Source organism: Dermacentor albipictus, chromosome 2 (assembly GCF_038994185.2).
Source record: "Dermacentor albipictus isolate Rhodes 1998 colony chromosome 2, USDA_Dalb.pri_finalv2, whole genome shotgun sequence".
Classification (NCBI taxonomy): domain Eukaryota; kingdom Metazoa; phylum Arthropoda; class Arachnida; order Ixodida; family Ixodidae; genus Dermacentor; species Dermacentor albipictus.
In genome coordinates this window covers 29,873,569-29,892,593 of record NC_091822.1, presented here as the reverse complement: position 1 = coordinate 29,892,593, position 19,025 = coordinate 29,873,569, and the positions used below count along the sequence as shown (strand labels likewise).

At 52.8% G+C, this 19,025-nt stretch overlaps 1 protein-coding gene across 2 annotated transcripts in view; it reads right to left on the bottom strand.

Annotated features, from left to right (window-relative positions):
• The window catches only part of LOC135897764 (uncharacterized), a 42,198-nt gene that overhangs the window by 11,404 nt on the left and 11,769 nt on the right, over window positions 1–19,025 (bottom strand). Inside the window, exons 3-4 of one of the 2 annotated variants that reach the window (XM_070532792.1) lie at window positions 15,186–15,306; window positions 9,141–9,322 (exon numbers count right to left, since the gene is read on the bottom strand). In XM_070532792.1, coding sequence (XP_070388893.1) covers window positions 9,141–9,322; window positions 15,186–15,306 — 303 coding nt within the window. The remainder of the gene's footprint in view (window positions 1–9,140; window positions 9,323–15,185; window positions 15,307–19,025) is intronic. The other variant, XM_070532793.1, reaches the window with a different exon arrangement.

Genomic DNA, 19,025 nt, shown 5'->3' with positions numbered 1-19,025 from the left:
TAAACCTACTTCGCTAGTGGCGAGGCCTAGCAAAGGCTTCGGCCGCCGCACCGCTGCAGATGGCGAACGCGCTGCTCAATGCCGACGCCGACAAAGCCCACCAATCGTCTTCCGGGGCCCCGGAGGACGAGGACATGGAAATTCGCGAATCCCAAGGACTTCTTCCGGCCGCTGAGGAGAACAAAGAAGACAATGAGCCTTGGATCAATGTTACCAGTCGTGCCCGTCGCCGCCGGCTGCAGACACGCTCGACCACGCCCCAACTTTCCCGAACGCCACCGAAGCCCGTTCTCCGCCACAGCCGACCGGCGATGCGCAAGCCCCGACAACCCCCCCTTCCTGCCGATGATTACAAGTTGGCGGTTCGTCCACGGAACGGCCTGCAGCTCAACAAGGTGAGCCCAGGGAAGTTGGTGGACGCCATCACAAATGCCGCAAAGCTGCAAATCGGCTCCACCGGATTCAAAGTACGCATCGACGAAGACCAAAACATCCTTGTTCTGAGCACTGCCTCAGAAGCTACGGCCTCGGCACTAAGCAAGATGCAAAAAATTACAATTGATGCAACAACATATGATATTGCATCATACGGAATTTCCCCCGATAACTCTTGCAAAGGGGTAATACACAACATCGATCACGACACCACGCCCGAAATGTTACTTAAACGCATTGAATCTCCCGGATACGAGGCGCTAACATGTAGAAGACTGGGAAACACAACCACCATGGTGATCACATTCTTGGGTTTTCCCAAGAATGTGATATATTACATCGAATTTTCCGGCCTTCTTCTGCGGTGCTACCTCTACAAGAGAACCGTGCCACATTGCCGAACCTGCAACGAGACAGGCCACAGAGAGGACGTCTGCCCGCGGCCCCCCGCCACACCCAAGTGCAGAGAGTGCGGCACTTCGCTAGCAACGGAGCAGCACGAGTGCCACCCTCGGTGCTCTCTGTGCGGCGGGGATCACCCGACAGCAGCGAAAGCCTGCCCCAACAGGTTCCTGCCGCCCGTCAACCGCCGGAAACCGCAGCAGACCCCGAGAGCAGGCTCCTCGTCTCCGAGGCCGCGTGGCGAGCACTCAGCATCCCGCAAGTCGCGGTCCCCGAAACGACGCGGAGCTGTCCAGGGGAGGAGCAGTTCCAGGCCGCGTTCCGGTTCCAGGCGTAGGACCTCATCGCGACGACGGACGCCATCCCATGGCAGGACCTCGAGCCGTGGTCGTTCCGCAAGCGGCAGGAGGGGAAGCAAGGGAGCAGCGCAGGTCACGCAGCAGGTGAGCTGGGCACAGGTTGTTTCTCCCAAAGCTCGTCCCCCCCCTGTTGACACAGAGCTGGCACAGGCACATGCCCAGATTAGGCGTCTCACTGAAGAAAACGCAAAACTCAAATCAGAAATCACTAGCGTACACGCAGAATTCGTAGCACTTAAAGATGAATTACTTGGAAGAAATAGCACTACCCATACACAAAACACTTCAACCCCACCCCCGGAGAAGCGGAAACGGGAAGAACAGCCAGCTCAAAAAGTCACTTCAAATCCGACACCGCAACGAGCAACCGCGCAGCCCACTGCACCGCAGGGAGTCATACCCGTCCAATATGCCACTCTCCAGAAGGTAGAAGAGGTAGTAGCAAAAGCTATTCAGAGCCTTCAGACATCCCTACAAGCTACCATGCAGCAACAACTCACAGCTATACAACAGTCAGCGGCACAACAACAATACGCAACTCAACAACAACACTCTAACACTCAGTTGGCGGAACGCATCATGAGGCTAGAGGAACGCATACTAGCACTGGAAGCTCGTCAGAGCCGGCGCCCCAAGAAAACAGCTCATCAGACCCTACCAGAATTGCCAGATTCTCTGGGCTCCCCAGAACCCCATCTTGTACACGCATCACCACCCCTTGATAACCAAGATGGCTCCGCCTCAACATATATGCAGTAAGCGCGGGGGCTCCTCAGGCGAAACCACGGTGTGGCAGTGGAATTGCCGGGGCTACAAGAACAAGTATGGATCACTGATACAATACATCGCTACATCAACAAGATCACCCGAAATCATCGCACTGCAAGAAACGAACACACACGTCCGCCTACCCGGATACGTCACTTATGGCACCGATACAGGCAGCAGCCTTCACACCCTGGTCAGTAAGAAGCTAGTGGCCGTTCAACACCATCTCCAGCAATCCGACCCGCTTGCCATTCTGCTCGAAATTATCCCACAGGCAACAAAGAAGAGTCCCATGTTTGTTCTAAACGTCTACTGTCGGCCGAAAAGCGCGCCATCGGTCCTCAAACTGGTTTTGGAGCAAGCCACGCACGCAGCACGCAACCATCCGCTTCTAATTGTGGGCGACTTCAATGCAGCCCACCCCCTCTGGGGTTATACGTACACCAACCCCAGGGGAAACATGCTTCACAAAGTTATTGAGGACATGGATCTCACACTCGTCACCGATCCAAAGAATAGCACGAGGCTCGGCACAAGTGTTCAAAGAGACACGAACCCCGACTTAACCCTCACCAGAAATATCCCCCAAGCTTGCTGGACCAATCTGGAGGAGTACCTAGGCAGCGACCACGCGCTGCTAGCCACCACTCTCCATGGGCTCGAATACAAAGCCAGGATAGGCACGGCTCGCCTCACGGATTGGACCAAGCTGCGGGAGATAAGAGAAGAAAGAGCTGCGAACGAACAGAGCCAACAGCTTCAGTCAATTAAGGACTGGATCACTCAGCTTCAGAAGGATGTGAAGGCGCACACCAAAATGCTTGAAACATCCACCACCACTCCAAGCATCGACGCTCGCTTGCTCCACATGTGGGAAGCCCGGCGTAGCCTGCTGAAGCGTTGGAAAAGGCAAAGATTAAATCGCAAGCTCAAGAGGCGAATAGCACTACTCACACAAGAGGCTGCGGAATACGCTACCACACTATGCCGAGAGAATTGGCTATCCCTCTGCGACAGCTTGAGAGGAAGACTGAGTACTTCCAAGACGTGGAAGTTATTGAGGTATTTAATCAACCCGGCCAGCAGCAAAACGGAATCCCACCACAATATGGCCCGAGTAATTCACCAATTTCCTGGAAATGAGGCGGACCTCCTTTTGGCTCTCAAAGCCCAGTACTTCCCCACACAGCCATCGGAGCCTCTGCCACCCTACACCGGCACCCCTAACGAGCTCCTAGATGAGGACATTCATCTACATGAGGTAACAGCGGCGATAATGGGCTTGAGACGCCACACAGCCCCGGGAATGGACCAAATTACCAATAAGGCACTCGTAAATCTTGACAGCCCCTCACTACTAGAGCTTACCGCTCATCTTAATGAAGTATGGAGGAAAGGAAACCTTCCTGAGGACTGGAAAATAGCCGAGGTTCGTCTGATACCGAAGCCCGGCAAGCCACCAGCCATTGAGAACCTACGACCGATCTCCCTCACTTCGTGTGTAGGAAAGCTCCTAGAGCACATCGTTCTCAATCGGTTACAACCATTCCTGGAGGACTCGGGGAAACTTCCAACAACGATGATAGGATTCCGTCCACACCTCTCAACTCAAGACATCCTACTTCAGCTGAAAGAGGAGGTGATTGTACCAGCGACACGCAACTCCCCCACGGCTATCCTCGCCTTAGATCTTAAAGGGGCGTTCGATAACGTCAAGCACACAGCAATCTTACAGAGGCTAAACGCGCTGGGCTGTGGGGCCAGGACGTACTCCTATATCAGAGATTTCCTCTCAGATAGAAAAGCCATCCTAAAGGTCGGGGACAAAGCCACAAACCCCTTCCTACTGGGCGGGCGCGGCACACCACAGGGCGCAGTGTTATCCCCTCTCCTTTTCAATATCGACCTAATAGGCCTACCGCCGCTCCTCGATAACACCCCAGGGATCCGGCATGGCCTATATGCTGACGACATTACCATCTGGTCGTCCACAGGGTCCATCGGGGAAATGGAGAACCGCTTGCAGGAAGCTGCAGACGTGGTGAGCGACTATGCTAAGTCATGCGGGCTCAGCTGCGCCCCCCAAAAGTCGGAGCTACTCCTGGTCTCACCGCGAAAGAAGCACAGATGCGACTCGCCCACTATCAACATACAGCTGGAGGGACACACCATCGTTCCGTCTCGGAGCGTAAAGATATTGGGAATGGTTTTCCAGTCGGATCGCACCAATACAATATTAATTAAAAAGCTTAAGACTACAACAGCCCAAGTTACGCACATGATCCGGCGAATAACAACCAAGACAAGAGGCATGGGGGAGGCGGACACGCTTCGGTTTGTCCAAGCCTTCGTCGTGTCTCGAATAACTTACGCTATTCCGTACGCACTACTCAACGAGACGGAACTGAAGAAAATCAACGCAATGATCAGAAAGGCATATAAGCAGGCGATGGGTCTGCCAATCAGTACGTCCAAAGAACGCCTACTACGACTAGGTGTGTACAACACGGCCGAGGAGCTGATCGAGGCACATTTATCCAGTCAGCGAACAAGGCTGGCGATTACGGAAGCAGGGAGGTCCATTCTCTTACGCCTGGGGCTCTCTGCCCCTATGAGCCATCCGACGCCTCAGACTGTGAGCTTACCCCATGCCATCCGGAGAAAAATCACCGTACGTCTTCTGCCTCGCAACATGCACCCAGTGCACCACGCAGAGCGAAGGGAGGCCCGCGCCCTGGCCATACACAAGCGATACGGAACTTTACCCTCTACAGCCTACACTGACGCGGCTTCTTACTCCAGACGCGCAGCCACAACAGCCACCGTAGTCGTCAACACAGAACATCGGAGCAGCATTTCGCTCACACGAAACAATCCCCTCCAGGCCGAGGAAGCGGCCATAGCCCTCGCTCTCTCCCAAACAGAGGTTGAAGTCATAGTGACCGACTCCCAACAGGCGTGCCGCAACTTTGCTAGCGGCAGAATTCATGCCACTACACTCCGGATCATCAATCAAAAGCCGCAAACGAGATCAGTCATGATCATCTGGGCGCCAGCTCATCAAGGCATTCCTGGCAACGAGGTCACCAACCACGTGGCTCGAGATCTGACCCACCGAGCCGACGCCGAGGAATCTGAACCCGAGCGCATGCACCCTCTAGTCTCTTACCAAGACATCACACAACACTACAAGCTAACCCGCAGAACATATGCACCCCCACACAAGTCACTACCTAGAGAGCAGGAGCGATTCCTCCGGGCTCTACAGGTCAATACATTCCCCCACCCAACCAGGAATCACCTCATAGACCCTACAAAATTCTCTCCGCAATGTCGCTTCTGCGCAGAGCCCGGGTCCCTCAGGCACATAGTAGGAGGTTGCAGAGCGGCACCATTAAATCATCCGAACCCTTACCCCACTAACGAGCTTTGGGAGAGAGCCTTGGCCAGCTCCGACCTCGAGGATCAGCAACGGCTGATTGCGAGGGCCCAGGACGCGGCCCGAGCTCAAGGCATTCTGGACTGAGGACGCCTCTCCCTAGCTGCTTCACCTAATAAAAATGTTTATTCTCTCTCTCTCTCTCCGTGCGTACGTGCTGCTGCCATGGGAAGACCGAGGAAAGGCCGGACGCCCAAAGAAGAAGCGGCATGCTAGGAAAAACACCATACCGCCAAGCGAGAAGCGATGCGCCGCCGCCGAGCTGATCCGCAACGCTGACCCGAAGCTGCAGCTTAGAAGAGGCGACGCCGAGTCGAGGATCCCGAGTTTTATTCTACGGAACGCGAGGGCCTGCGCGCGAACGCGCGACGTCGCCCAGAAAGCGATCCCGGCATGCGACTGCTAGAAAATTTCCAGCGTCAAGCCCGCCGAGAAAACAACTTATCAAAACCTAGCATAACCTCGCAAACCTAGAAACAACTTATCAAAGCCTACCATAACCTCGCAAAACCTAGAAACGACTTAGTCAAGCCTACCAACAACTTAGCGAAACCTAGCACAGCCTCGCACGCGACGTAAAAGCTAGGTTATGACAAGCTCCGCTGATGACTGCAGCCTTGCACTGCTAGTGCAACCTGCACAGGCTTTTTATCCGTCTTTCTTCCAGGTGTTTTCTGACGCTGGCAGAGATCACAGGCCGCAACATAGCGTCGGACGGAGCGAGCGAGACCAGGCCAATAGAAGCGGCGGCGGACGCGGCCGTACGTGCGGCTTACCTCAAGATGTCCTGCAGTGGGTGCGTCATGCATTTCAAAGAGCACAGTCTGTCATCGATGTTTTGGCACGACAAGAAGAAGATCATATCCGCCAGGGAGGAAGTTCCTTCGGTACAGAATGCCGCCCTGGAGGACATATATGCGAACGGATGCGGCGGTCGGTGTGGAGCGCAGACGCTCGATGAGTGCTCGCAGCGATAGGTCTCGGTACTGCTCATCGGCGATGTTAAAGAAGGCAGACACAGAGAAAATGCCGTTGGCCGTACTGCTGTCGGCGTCGTCAGGCTCGTCTACCGGGTAGCGAGACAGGCAGTCAGCGACCTTGTGTAGTCGGCCAGATTTGTAGGTGACAGAGTACGAATATTCTTGGAGGCGTAAGGCCCGGCGACCAAGTCTTCCTGCAGGATCTTTCAGTGAGCATAACCAGCAAAGCGCGTGATGGTCGGGGACAGCGGAAAAGGGTCGGCCATATAAGTATGAGCAGACCTTCACAACCGCCCAAACTAGGGCCAGACATTCACGCTCAGTGATGGAATAGTTGCGCACCGCCGGCGAGAGGAGCCTGCTGGACTAAGCGATAACACGGTCGTGTCCGCGCTGACGTTGTGCCAGTATTGCGCCAATTCCATGGCCGCTGGCATCAGTACGGACTTCGGTAGGGGCAGAAGGATGGAAATGGGCCAGAGCTGGAGGCGTTGTGAGAAGGTCGATTAGAAGCTAGACTGAAGAGGCCTCGTTATCGCCCCACTGGAAAGGGGCCCCTTTTTTCAAAAGCTCGGTTAGTGGTCGTGCTATGGCCAAGAAATTTATCGCGAAACGGCGAAAGTACGAACAAAGGCCGATGAAGTTGCGCACAACCTTGACACACTTTGGAATCGGGAAGTGCGTCGAACACGTCTAAACCATCGAACACATGGTTGAGTGGTAGCGTTTGCGTCTCACACTCCGGAGACCCTGGTTCGATTCCCACCCAGCCCATCTTGCAAGTTGTTTTTATTTATGAATTGCCTTCCGGGATTTTTCGCTCACGGCCAACGCTGCCGACATCGGTTTTTCTACGACACCAGCTCCTTAACACGGTCGCGTTAAAAATAAAGGTGGCACTGGCTAACCGTAACGAAAACATCGACTGACGCCATGGTAGACACCACCGCTTCGAGGAAGACGCCATTCCGTCCAGACGTGAATCCATTCGCTCCACTTGCTGATCCTGAGCCATCAAGGGGAAGCAACAGCAAGTGCAATGATTAACTCATTGTACCTACCGCCAAACATTGGCAAAACGTGCACACGGAACGCTGTCCGCGATAGCTGCAGCTGCAGCAGGTAAACCCAAAGCCGCGTTTCGACGTGGCATCTCTCACTACAACGGCTACGTGACGCCAGACATTAATGCGTATGACTCGGACTCCGCGGCTGCTCACGAAGATGGCAGCGAATGCGTAGCAGCGTGGAAGACCGTCACATATAAACGGTGAGAACCAGGGAAGAAACAAGCGAACGCGCGTGTGCAAAGTATTTCATACGTGCACACTGTGATGCTAAAAGCTCAAGAGCCATGCAGAATTATGGACGAGAACTTCATTGTTATCAATGACGCAATGACGAATCACATCACAACGCTCCTTCAACGCACAGAATAAAGCTGATCCGTTCGTTGAGGTCAGATACGTGGACAGGAGTAGTGAAATAGCCGTTGACACCGATGATCACGACACGCCCGAGGGGCCCTTCTGACTTTAATACAGCTTATAATAAATAGAAAGCAAACCGCATTTCAAGCATACGAGGCCATACAAAAGGATCAGATCTGGGGCATTATCCGCAATGCATGGGGAATGACTGCCGAGCCGCTTATGGTGAACCTGCACTGCCTAAAATGCGGTATTCTCAGCGCTCGCCCCATTGGCTAGAAAGGCACAGCTGTAGTCACTTTTAAACGCACTAGCCTTTCATACAAAATCGGGCTCAAGTCTTTCACAATACGAGTCTGCCCGTTCAAGTCGCAGGTCTACGCTTGTGAGACGTACCACAAATTAGGAGACGGACACCAGCATTGTCCTAATTTTAACAGCCGGTGTTGTGCCACACGTGGCCAAAGCGGCATGGCATTGACGACGCGTGTCCCAACCAGGGGCCGAAATGCCACAATTGCGGGGGTAAACACATTGCAGCCTCGACCACACGTCGAGGTGGTGGCGCAAACCACTACCTCGTTTCATAGGGGACACTCACAGCATCCATCCTGCGGAAGTGGGCATAAGGTAACAAGCAGAGCGCAGTACTTACGCTGCTAGTCACGATAGTGCGATCTGAGCAATCAGTGCTTAGGGGAGCCCAACGACAGCACAATAAAAAAATATAAACATATACATTCTTCACCACCTCTGGAGGTGCTCCTGAAGAACAGCGTTAGGTCACTCCGTGTGTGCTAAAAAAAAAATCTCTTCAACGCACCGTCACCGCTGTAAATATATCAAGGGGACCATATTACGTTTGTGTGCGGAACCGTTCATATAAAGTGACAATCCTAATAGGATGAATGACAACTCATTAACAGTCACGTGTCAGTTGCTATTAAATTTAAGAAGTGGGGGCTCTGCTTTCGGGTAGGCAAGTGGAACAGATTTCTCTGGTAGTAGGCAAGCTGGTGCTAAATCGGAAAGGGAGGCTACTTAGACGAGATACAAATTATGAACTTACGGAAGTCAATACCTCGCAATAATTAATGAACGACGCTTAGCTTTAATTAGAACGTTGACATCTGAGCTGTTTCGTGTACTTCATGAGGGAAAAGAAACGCGGTAGAAGAACAGAGAAATGACCGGCTGGAAGGCCCTGTGCCCTTCTTGTCCAATCACCCGTTGCGTCTTTCTTTCTGCGCAGTTTCCTCTTTCCCTGGAAGCTATAGAAACATCTCGCCGTAATTGAAGGTGTTAACGTGCGAAGCGGCCTTCGAACCTCTTCAAAGCGCCTCAGTACTTGGGTACGAAAACTGGTGTCCTCAGCTGCCTGCTGCTCCCTCAGTTGAGTCAAGCGCTCCTGGGCTTCCGCGATGCGCGCGAGATAGGCGTGCCTGCACTGCTTCCCCGAGGTCGTGCCCTCGGTGGCTGCAGTGGACGCCTGGGGAACAGCCGTGCGCCCTTCGTGCAGATGCAGAGAGAGAGAGAGAGAGGGAGAGGTAGAGAGAGCGTTTAGTTCGATGCGGAGTGCGCGCCTGCTTATTTAGAAGCACGGCGGTTGCCAGGCTAAGTAACACGGAGATAAATACACAAAATGCAGAGAACTGATGCTGGACTTTACTGCAATATTGCATACATGAAGCCCATTACGGCATTAGAAGTCCTCCTATAGGCTTGATGGCCGATTCAGCTATGTCCTACTCTTGAATTCTGGCGCGAGTGCGACTTTCATGCGTGAAATAGTTGATGCAATAAAAGCAATTGATATTGTTACGTAGGAAGACACCGACGAAAAGCTATTTACAAGTATATTTACAAGGCAATACGCCGCAGTTGACCAAGAGGCAACAGCCCGCGCTAGCTTCCAACCGTCGTCTTCGTCTTCTTCCTGCTCGGCTCTTCGTTAGTGGGAATATACCCCGTAGCACTACCCCCGGCGGCAAAAGCGCCGTCCCGGAGCGACTAAAGGCTGGACTCTGAAGCAGTGTAGTAGCTCTTGAGCCTACTGACGTGCACGACATCACTAGACGCCAGAGTAGATGACGAGGTTGAGCTCACAGGAGCAATTTCATAAGTCACAGGCGTCACCTGGCGCAGCACGCGGTAGGGTCCTGTGTATCGCGAAAGGAGCTTTTCGGAAAGTCCAACGCGACGACAGGGCGACCACAGGAGCACGAGTGCACCAGGCGAAAACTGTACGTCACGGTGGCGGGCGTTGTAATGACGCTGCTGCGTGGTTTGCGAGTCCGTCAGTCGAGCACGGGCAAGCTGGCGTGCATGATCGGCGAGGGCGATGGCGTCGCGCGCATACTCGGTTGTTGAGGTCGCAGCAGGAGGAAGTACCGTGTCAAGGGGCAAGGTCGGTTCGCGACCGTAGAGTAGATAAAATGGAGAAAATCCGGCGGTGTCGTGCCGGGAAGAATTGTAAGCAAAGGTGACGTAAGGAAGGGCAACGTCCCAGTCGTGGTGGTCCTTCGAAACGTACTTGGACAGCATGTCGGTAAGAGTACGGTTTAAGCGCTCGGTCAGGCCATTGGTTTGAGGATGGTATGAGGTAGTCAGCTTGTGTTGAATAGAGCAGGAACGCACAATGTCGGCGATAACTTTCGAGAGGAAGTTACGACCACGGTCAGTAAGCAGCTGTCGCGGGGCGCCATGCACTAAGATAATGTCACGCAAGAGAAAGTCCGCGACGTCAGTGGCGCAACTGGTAGGTAGAGCCCGCGTGATAGCGTATCGGGTGGCGTAATCAGTTGCGACGGCGACCCATTTGCTCTCAGAGGATGACGTGGGAAAGGGACCGAGGAGGTCTAATCCAACACGAAAAAACGGTTCCACAGGGACGGTGATCGGCTGGAGATGACCGGAAGGTAGCACCTGAGGCGTTTTCCGACGCTGGCAGGGATCACAGGCAGCAACATAGCGTCGGACAGAACGAGCAAGACCAGGCCAATAGAAGCCGCGGCGGACGCGGTCGTACGTGCGGGTTACGCCAAGATGTCCTGCAGTGGGTGCGTCATGCATCTGAAAGAGCACAGTCTGTCGGAGATGTTTTGGCACGACAAGAAGAAGATCAGGGCCATCAGGGAGGAAGCTCCTTCGGTACAGAATGCCGCCCTGGAGGACATATCGGCGAACGGATGCGTCGGTAGGTGTAGAGCGCAGACGCTCGATGAGTACTCGCAGCGATAGGTCCCGGTACTGCTCATCGGCGATGTTATCGAAGGCAGACACAGAGAAAATGCCGTCGGCGGTACTACTGTCGGCGTCGTCAGGTTCGTCTACCGGGTAGCGAGACAGGCAGTCAGCGTCCTTGTGTAGTCGGCCAGATTTGTAGATGACAGAGAACGAATATTCTTGGAGGCGTAAGGCCCAGCGACCAAGCCTTCCTGAAGGGTCTTTCAATGAGCATAACCAACAAAGCGCGTGATGGTCTGTGATAACGGAAAAGGGTCGGCCATATAAGTATGGGCGGAACTTCGCAACCACCCAAACTAGGGCCAGGCACTCACGCTCAGTGATGGAATAGTTGCGCTCCGCGGGCGAGAGGAGCCTGCTGGCGTAAGCGATAACACGGTCGTGGCCACGCTGGCGTTGTGCCAGTACTGCGCCAATTCCGTGACCGCTGGCATCAGTACGGACTTCGGTAGGCGCAGAAGGATCGAAATGGGCCAGAACGGGAGGCGTTGTGAGAAGATCGATGAGAAGCGAGAATGCCGAGGCCTCGTTATCGCCCCACTGGAAAGGGGCGTCTTTTTTCAAAAGCTCGGTTAGTGGTCGTGCTATGGCCGCAAAATTTTTGACGAAACGGCGGAAGTACGAGCAAAGGCCGATGAAGCTGCGCACATCCTTGACACAATTCGGAACAGGGAAGTGCGTAACAGCATGGATCTTGCCTGGGTCCGGTTGCACTCCGTTCGCGTCAACGAGATGTCCAAGGACGGTAATCTGGCGACGGCCGAATTGGCACTTCGATGCGTTGAGTTGCAGACCGGCTCGCCTAAAAACGTCCAGGACTGCTGAGAGGCGCTCGAGGTGCGTAGCAAATGATGGGGAGAAAACTATAACGTCGTCCAAGTAGCACAGGCACGTGGACCATTTGAAACCGTGAAGAAGGGAGTCCATCATGCGTTCAAAAGTGGCAGGAGCGTTACATAGGCCGAACGGCATCACCTTGAATTGATAAAGACCGTCGGGTGTTACAAAGGCAGTCTTCTCGCGGTCGAGATCGTCCACGGCAATCTGCCAATAGCCGGAGCGAAGGTCAATAGAGGAGAAATAGCGAGCACCGTGGAGGCAGTCAAGGGCGTCATCAATCCGAGGTAGGGGATACACGTCCTTTTTGGTAACCCTGTTAAGGTGCCGATAATCCACGCAAAAGCGCCATGAGCCATCCTTCTTTTTTACCAGCACAACCGGTGACGCCCATGGACTACAGGACGGTTCAATAATGTTCTTGGCAAGCATTTTGCGAACTTCGGTGTGAATAACTTGACGCTCAGCCGGTGATACTCGATACGGGCGGCGATGAATAGGAGGGGCATCTCCGGTATTAATGCGATGTTTAACAGCTGTTGTTTGGGCCAAAGGACGATCGTTAAAGTCAAAAATATCTTGGTAGGAAGTCAGAACGCGGTAGAGCGCACGAGCGTGCGCGGACGGCAAGTCGGGTGCAAGCATTTTCTGTAAGTTGGCGATGGTACAAGTTGCCGACTGCGATGGTAGAGGAGGATCGGTTGAATTGTCGTCTACTGAAATCAATGCTACAGAGTGATCCTCGAATGAGCAAAGTTGGGCCAGAGACATCCCGCGTGGCAGCACTTGTGTCGTCAAGGCAAAATTGACCACTGGCAGGCAGACGCAATTCGCCGTAATAGATAAAATAGTATGAGGTAGTGTGATCCCGGGTGTAAGGAGGACGTCTTGCAGAGGAGCCGCGATGTAGTGACCGTCGGGCACTGGTGGGGATGACACGAAGTCAACGTAAGTCAGTGCCGAAGGTGGCAAGCGAAGGAAGTCGACGGAACTGAGGCGAGGAAGGGGTTGTTCAGCGGGATCCAGAACAGGCAGGTCGAGGCGGAGAGTACTGGCGGAGCAATCGATGAGAGCAGAATGTGCGGAGAGGAAGTCGAGGCCGAGGATGATGTCGTGGGGACAGTGAGCGATGACTGTGAATAGCACAGTAGTGGAGCGATCGGCGAAGGAGACGCGGGCGGCACACATACCAATTACGGGGGCTCTTCCGCCATCGGCGACACGGACAACAGGCGTCGTGGCGGGCGTGATTATTTTCCTCAGCCGGGTACGAAGATCCGCGCTCATTACCGACAAATGCGCCCCAGTGTCTATGAGAGCTGATACAGGAACACCGTCGACTTGCACGTCAAGAAGGTTCAGATGAGTGGGCAACGTCAGGAGAGGATTTGGCGGCGTAGGGAGCAATGCAGCGTCACCTCGAGGCGCTGCATCGTCTAGTTTTCCGGCTGGGAGCGGCGTCCGAAGGGAGTCGGCGAATAGGAACGACGGGGCTGGGGAGAGCGAGATTGTCGTCGTTGGGGCGAAGGCGAACGAGAATAGGGGCGGTTCGGCGCAGGAGAATCGGTGGCGGCATTATCTGAGCGGGCAGCATAGGGACGAGAAAGGCCACCCGGGGGGCGAGAGTAGGCAGTATATGTAGACTGGTTCAGGGAACTGCAGCGACTGCGGCAGTGGCGAGAAATGTGCCCAATTCGATGGCAGTGAAAACAAATTGGCTTGTCGTCGGCAGTGTGCCATTCAGAGGGGTTGCGGAAACGTGGTGGGTAAGAAGGTGCGGGACGGGGTGGAATCGAAGAAGCCGGGTGGGGATCAGGGCGATGGGCCGAGCAGATGGTGTGAATACCCATGTTGGCGAACTCCTGGCGGACAACTGCCTGGATCAGGGAAACAGTGACTGCAGGTGCATTGGAGGGGCTGGAGTCGAACGCAGCCGGATAGGCGGCCTCGATCTCACGCCGGACAATCCTGGTAACATCGCCAGTGTTGTTGGGACGAGGAGTGTCGGCACAGGAAGATGTCGCTGGGGTGTTGGGCAGACGGGCAAACTGTTGGTCGATACGTCGGCTTTTAGCGAATTCCAGGCGGCGGCACTCTTTTATAACTGCATCCACCGTCGCGACGTTGTTAAATACGAGCAAGTTGAAGGCGTCATCGGCAATGCCCTTGAGGATGTGGGAGACCTTGTCGGACTCAGTCATGTGTGCGTCAACTTTGCGGCATAGAGCCAAGACGTCCTGGATGTACGTGACGTAGGGCTCCGTTGACGTCTGCACACGACCGGAAAGCGCCTTCTGCGCGGCAACTTGGTGACCGTAGGGGTTGCCGAACAAGTCTCGAAGCTTTTGCTTAAGCGAATCCCAACTGGTCAGCTCATCTTCGTGCGTCCGATACCAAACTCGAGGTGTGCCACCGAGGTAAAACACGACGTTGGCGAGCATGATAGTTGGGTCCCACCGGTTATTGCGGCTGACGTGTTCGTAAAGGCTGATCCAGTCCTCGACGTCTTCCCCATCTTGTGCCGAGAATACGCCAGGATCACGGGGGGCGGAGAGGGTGATGTAGGTCGTCGAAGTGGCAGCAGGTGTCGGAGCCGGTGGAGTCGGGTTGGCGTCGCCGGGAGCCATGAAGGTAGGCTCGACGTACCGTCCACTGCGAAGCTCCGTGACGAGGTACAGGGAACGTCCACCTCCACCAAATATGTTACGTAGGAAGACACCGACGAAAAGCTATTTACAAGTATATTTACAAGGCAATACACCGCAGTTGACCAAGAGGCAACAGCCCGCGCTAGCTTCCAACCGTCGTCTTCGTCTTCTTCCTGCTCGGCTCTTCGTTAGTGGGAATATACCCCGTAGCAATATCTAGCACCCATATTCCTTGTTCCGTGTTTATTTTCGGCTTCGATGACGCTTTAGTTATGTTTCGTAATGCGAGTAACATAGGACAGCCGAGCTTTTAGCAATGTAGTGCGGGCTTAGATCTTGCGGTTCACGCACACTAAGCAAATAGAATGGATACCTTGGAGTCCTCTGCTTTTCGCAGTCCTCTACTCAGAGTGCAGAATGCTCAACAGTAAGGCGCAAAGAGAAGCTGCTGTTCACTGCAGCGTAAACTGTGAGAACACTCGAAGGAACACGAACTCTTGAATAATGCTGACAAAAAAAAGAAACAAGAGCTGCTCCTAGAATGCGACCATTAACTCAATGCCCCTACGCAAGCTGCACTTCAGAACAGTATAACCATATCCACTATTTTAAGGCGGGGACGAGCGAAACTAGATGCTAACCAGAAGCAGGCGATTCGGACCCGGACATTTCTCCCGTGTGGCGGCTGCGTCGAGATGACGCAACTTTAGAAGCGCCTCCGCCATGCATGCACTTCTTAGACGGGTGCGATGTCGACTGCGACTGTGTAGCAAGAAAACCAAAGCAAGTCAGAGAGAGACAGAAGCATAGTGCAGCTGCAAGAGAACTAGACGCAATAGAAATGCGGAACGTAACAACCGTCACACTGCCATGAAACCCAGCGAGAACAAAAAATATTGCGGGCCTACTATGTGATCTCGCCGTGAGCGGTAAGCATTGATAGGAAATTTGCATGCTTTACAATAAAAAAAGAAGCAACAGCGGTAAGTGAGTTGTTCTGCACTCTGTATGGTTTAACGCACAAAAATGTGGGGACAACTATGCACTTTACGAGTTGTGAATGCAAAATTATTAATGTCCAGTTGTACGAAACTGAGCGGTCCCTCGTGTTATGGCCTCCTCGCGAGCATGCGAGCCCGTTGAGACGCTTGGCCAATGCTTCCCAAATAGGCCAAGGCGGTGCACTTTGATCCGTGACGTCATGGTACCTTGCCCGACTGCCACAGAATTTAATATGGACGCTCCCGAGTAAGCCGCTGTGATTTTGACGTCACCATTTTGTCACGTCGGGCCTCCCAACGGAAATTTCGGTCCAAGTAGCATGACGTCATAAAGCAGAGTGCTCAGGGGATTTGTGGGTTTTGATTCGCGCTTACCGATGCGCGCTTAGAACGCAGGCGAGGGCAAGCACGGACAAGGAAGGCGCGGATGACACACTTCCCAGAGCGAGAGCGAGGGTGACGTGGCGTCGCGGGGATGCCCTCTCCCCTCACGCAACACCTGGCTGGCTATCACGGTTGCAAGTGTCTCCAATCGCCCGCTCTGCTCCGTTGGGGCGCACTCGTGATTTGGCATCGCAGCCAATGGGAATTTCGGCGCCGTATTTCACTTGTCCAGACGGCATACATCGGCTTTTCGCTCAATGTGCTATTTCACGCCTTGGCATCACAAAACGTAAAGCACGTTCGCAACGAGTTTCACATTAATATGTACCGTGTGTTTTGTCATGTCAAGCCCAAGTATATTACAATGGTCTTGAACAACGTCTGATTCCTTTCTTGCTTGTTCGCTTGCTTTGCATAGTCTTTTTATCTTCTTTTTAATTGTTAAGCAATAACACAGACACTCCAAGCGAATTTCCGGTGTCGCCGTCACCATCATGTTCTATACAAAGTTCAAAAGCGATAAAGTCGTGGCCACGCTCAATATAATGTGGGCGTAAGTCAAAGCGTGCGAGGGTGAGCCAAGAAAGATGGTGGCTTGATACCACGCTCACAAGCGAGGAAGGAGAGGATAAAGCGCGCCATTTTGCACCGCGCGTAAGACAGCAGGAGGGGAGGGGGGAGTTCAAGTTCGGCCGCGACTGCCTACGGCGCGGCAGAGCGTAGGGTTGGCACTAACGATTAGCGTTTGATCGATTACCGGTATGCCGCAGAACGGTTAATCTTCCTCGATGTCCACGTTTCGTTTATTCGACTTAACCGATTAGACCAGTTCAATCAGTGGTTTTCGAGAGTTTGACAGCAGTGGCCTGAAAATTTGGAAATCGCACTGAAATGTACTGGAATCGTACTGCACAGCTGTGGTAGAGCGACTACCGCCTGTATTTCGCAGTCCCAAGTGATGCCGAGCCGAGAGCTTCGCCTCTCCTCCCGCCGCCCACCGCACACGCCCCCATGCCCTCGCAATTCAAATCATACTATAGCAACAAAGGCGTTGATGGTCGTTGCCACTCCCAGTTTCGAGCATGTATTTGACATAGCGGTGCAGTTCGTGTTGGTTCCAGCAAATCTATCGCGTCCGAGCATCTATTCTCGCATGCTGGTACTGTAGCCATTCAAAGAAGGTGTCGGTTTCACCCAAGTTTTCCAGCCAATCGGCATTCCTTCGTTCTGTAGAAAAGAGTATGTGATTTAAAATCTTCAACCATCCATTTTGCCCTCTGCGCACATCTCATTTTATCGCATATTTTAGTAGGTCTTTACCTTTCCTTTTGCAATTTTTAATTTCTTGTTTAACTGTACTGTACAGGGATGCACCAATGCGATGTATCTTCTTTAATTCGGTAGTAAGTGCCATTTTATTCCGTATATTGTTTGTCTCTTCCAAAGCCACTAGTGCCAGTTGTATTTAGCCTTTAAAAAATTAAAGATTATCCTTTATCGAGTGTTTATATACTTGTGTTTCAAGCTTGGTTCCACCAGTCAAACATTAAAATTGGGCCCTGAAAAAGTAGATAACAGTGTTTCTACCTATGTAAAACTGGCCGAACAAAATTTCAGTAAATAATTATGGAATTAAGAACCCTCAATCGCCAGCGAATAATTGACCAAATGCCGAAATGATAAAAGATTATTCGTTGAACCCATAAAAAATAATCGGCCATCCCTAGCTGAGCACCGCACCGCGGGCTCTGTCATGAAAGTAATCTGTGGTGGGTGTACAGTTTGGGCCCGCCGAGGGCTGCAGGCATCGTACGCGTTGTGCTCTCACCGCTTAGTCTTCGCGTTGAAGTGAAAGACAGCAGGCTACTTGGCTCGCGAATATGCGGTTGCTGCTGCTGCTCCTCATACTCACGCCTGCGTTCCGACGACGATTGTCCGCGGTCATCGAGTGTTCATGTTCGCTTCTGCGCCAGTGACGACGTGCTTGTTAATTCGATTAGTAAGGGAATGTTTGCGGCCTGATAAAACAAGTATCCTGGTTTCGTCTAGCTATTTAATTACTTGCTATTGCAGTAGATGCTTCGCCTCTAGGGCGAAACTGCGGCATTCTTTGAAGCTCTTTTTACTCAGCCTTGCCAAGAAAAGCTCTAAAGAAAAAGGTTCTAATGAAATCTCGCTAATTTCCGGGCCACTTATTAATTAGGTACGGTGATATTGGGCGTAGTTTTCTGTAAAGCAAGCTCCCGCGCGCCAATCGGCCCGGGCCATAAATAAATTGTAGCTATCGCACCATTTACGCCGCTATACTTGTGCCGCTGCTCTGTGATTTACAACTGTGGTTGTTCCTTTCTTTAAAAAAGGTGCGATTAGCGGGTAACCTGGGCCTTCGCTGAATAAACAATCATCTGGAGCACTTTGGGAAGCTTTAAGCAGACGGAAACGATGCAGCCAAAGCTACGTGGACCGACACTTGCCGTTATATGCGTCACAAATGAGAGTACGTGGAGTTTTACCCGCCAAAACCACGATACAGTTATGAGGTACGCCGTAATGAGGGACTTAGACAAGTTTGACCAGCTAGGGATTTTTAACCTGCACCCAATGCACGACCCACGGGCGTTTTTACAAGCGCTCCCAGTATTTGATCCCGCGGCATCGTGCTTAGCAGCGCCACGCCTTAGCTGCTAAGCCACCGCGGCGGCTTGTGTCCGAAATAGTATAATTAGCGACAAGTACGAACTTTATAAGCGCTAAATCACGAGAAGGAAATTGCTGTCCGCGCTGTGTGGAGTAAAGGTAAAAACCAAATGTTTTGGGCGGCTGTACAAGTACTCAATGAAACATTGGAATAAGAATTAGGACGTTACCCACGCCAATCGTTCTTGTGTGTTTTCGTGGGGTTTATAACCACTATTTCGGTCTTGTTTTCACAAAGAAACTTCAGAATGTAAGGGACCTGGGGGGTATTCTGTAAGAGTCCACCTAGTGGCCTCTCCATTTCGGGCGCTGCTGTTTGGAGGCAGCTGTAAGAGAGAGGAGGAGATGAGCGGCCCTAGCCAATCAGCATTGTCCGAAATTGACAGCCCACTAGGTGGA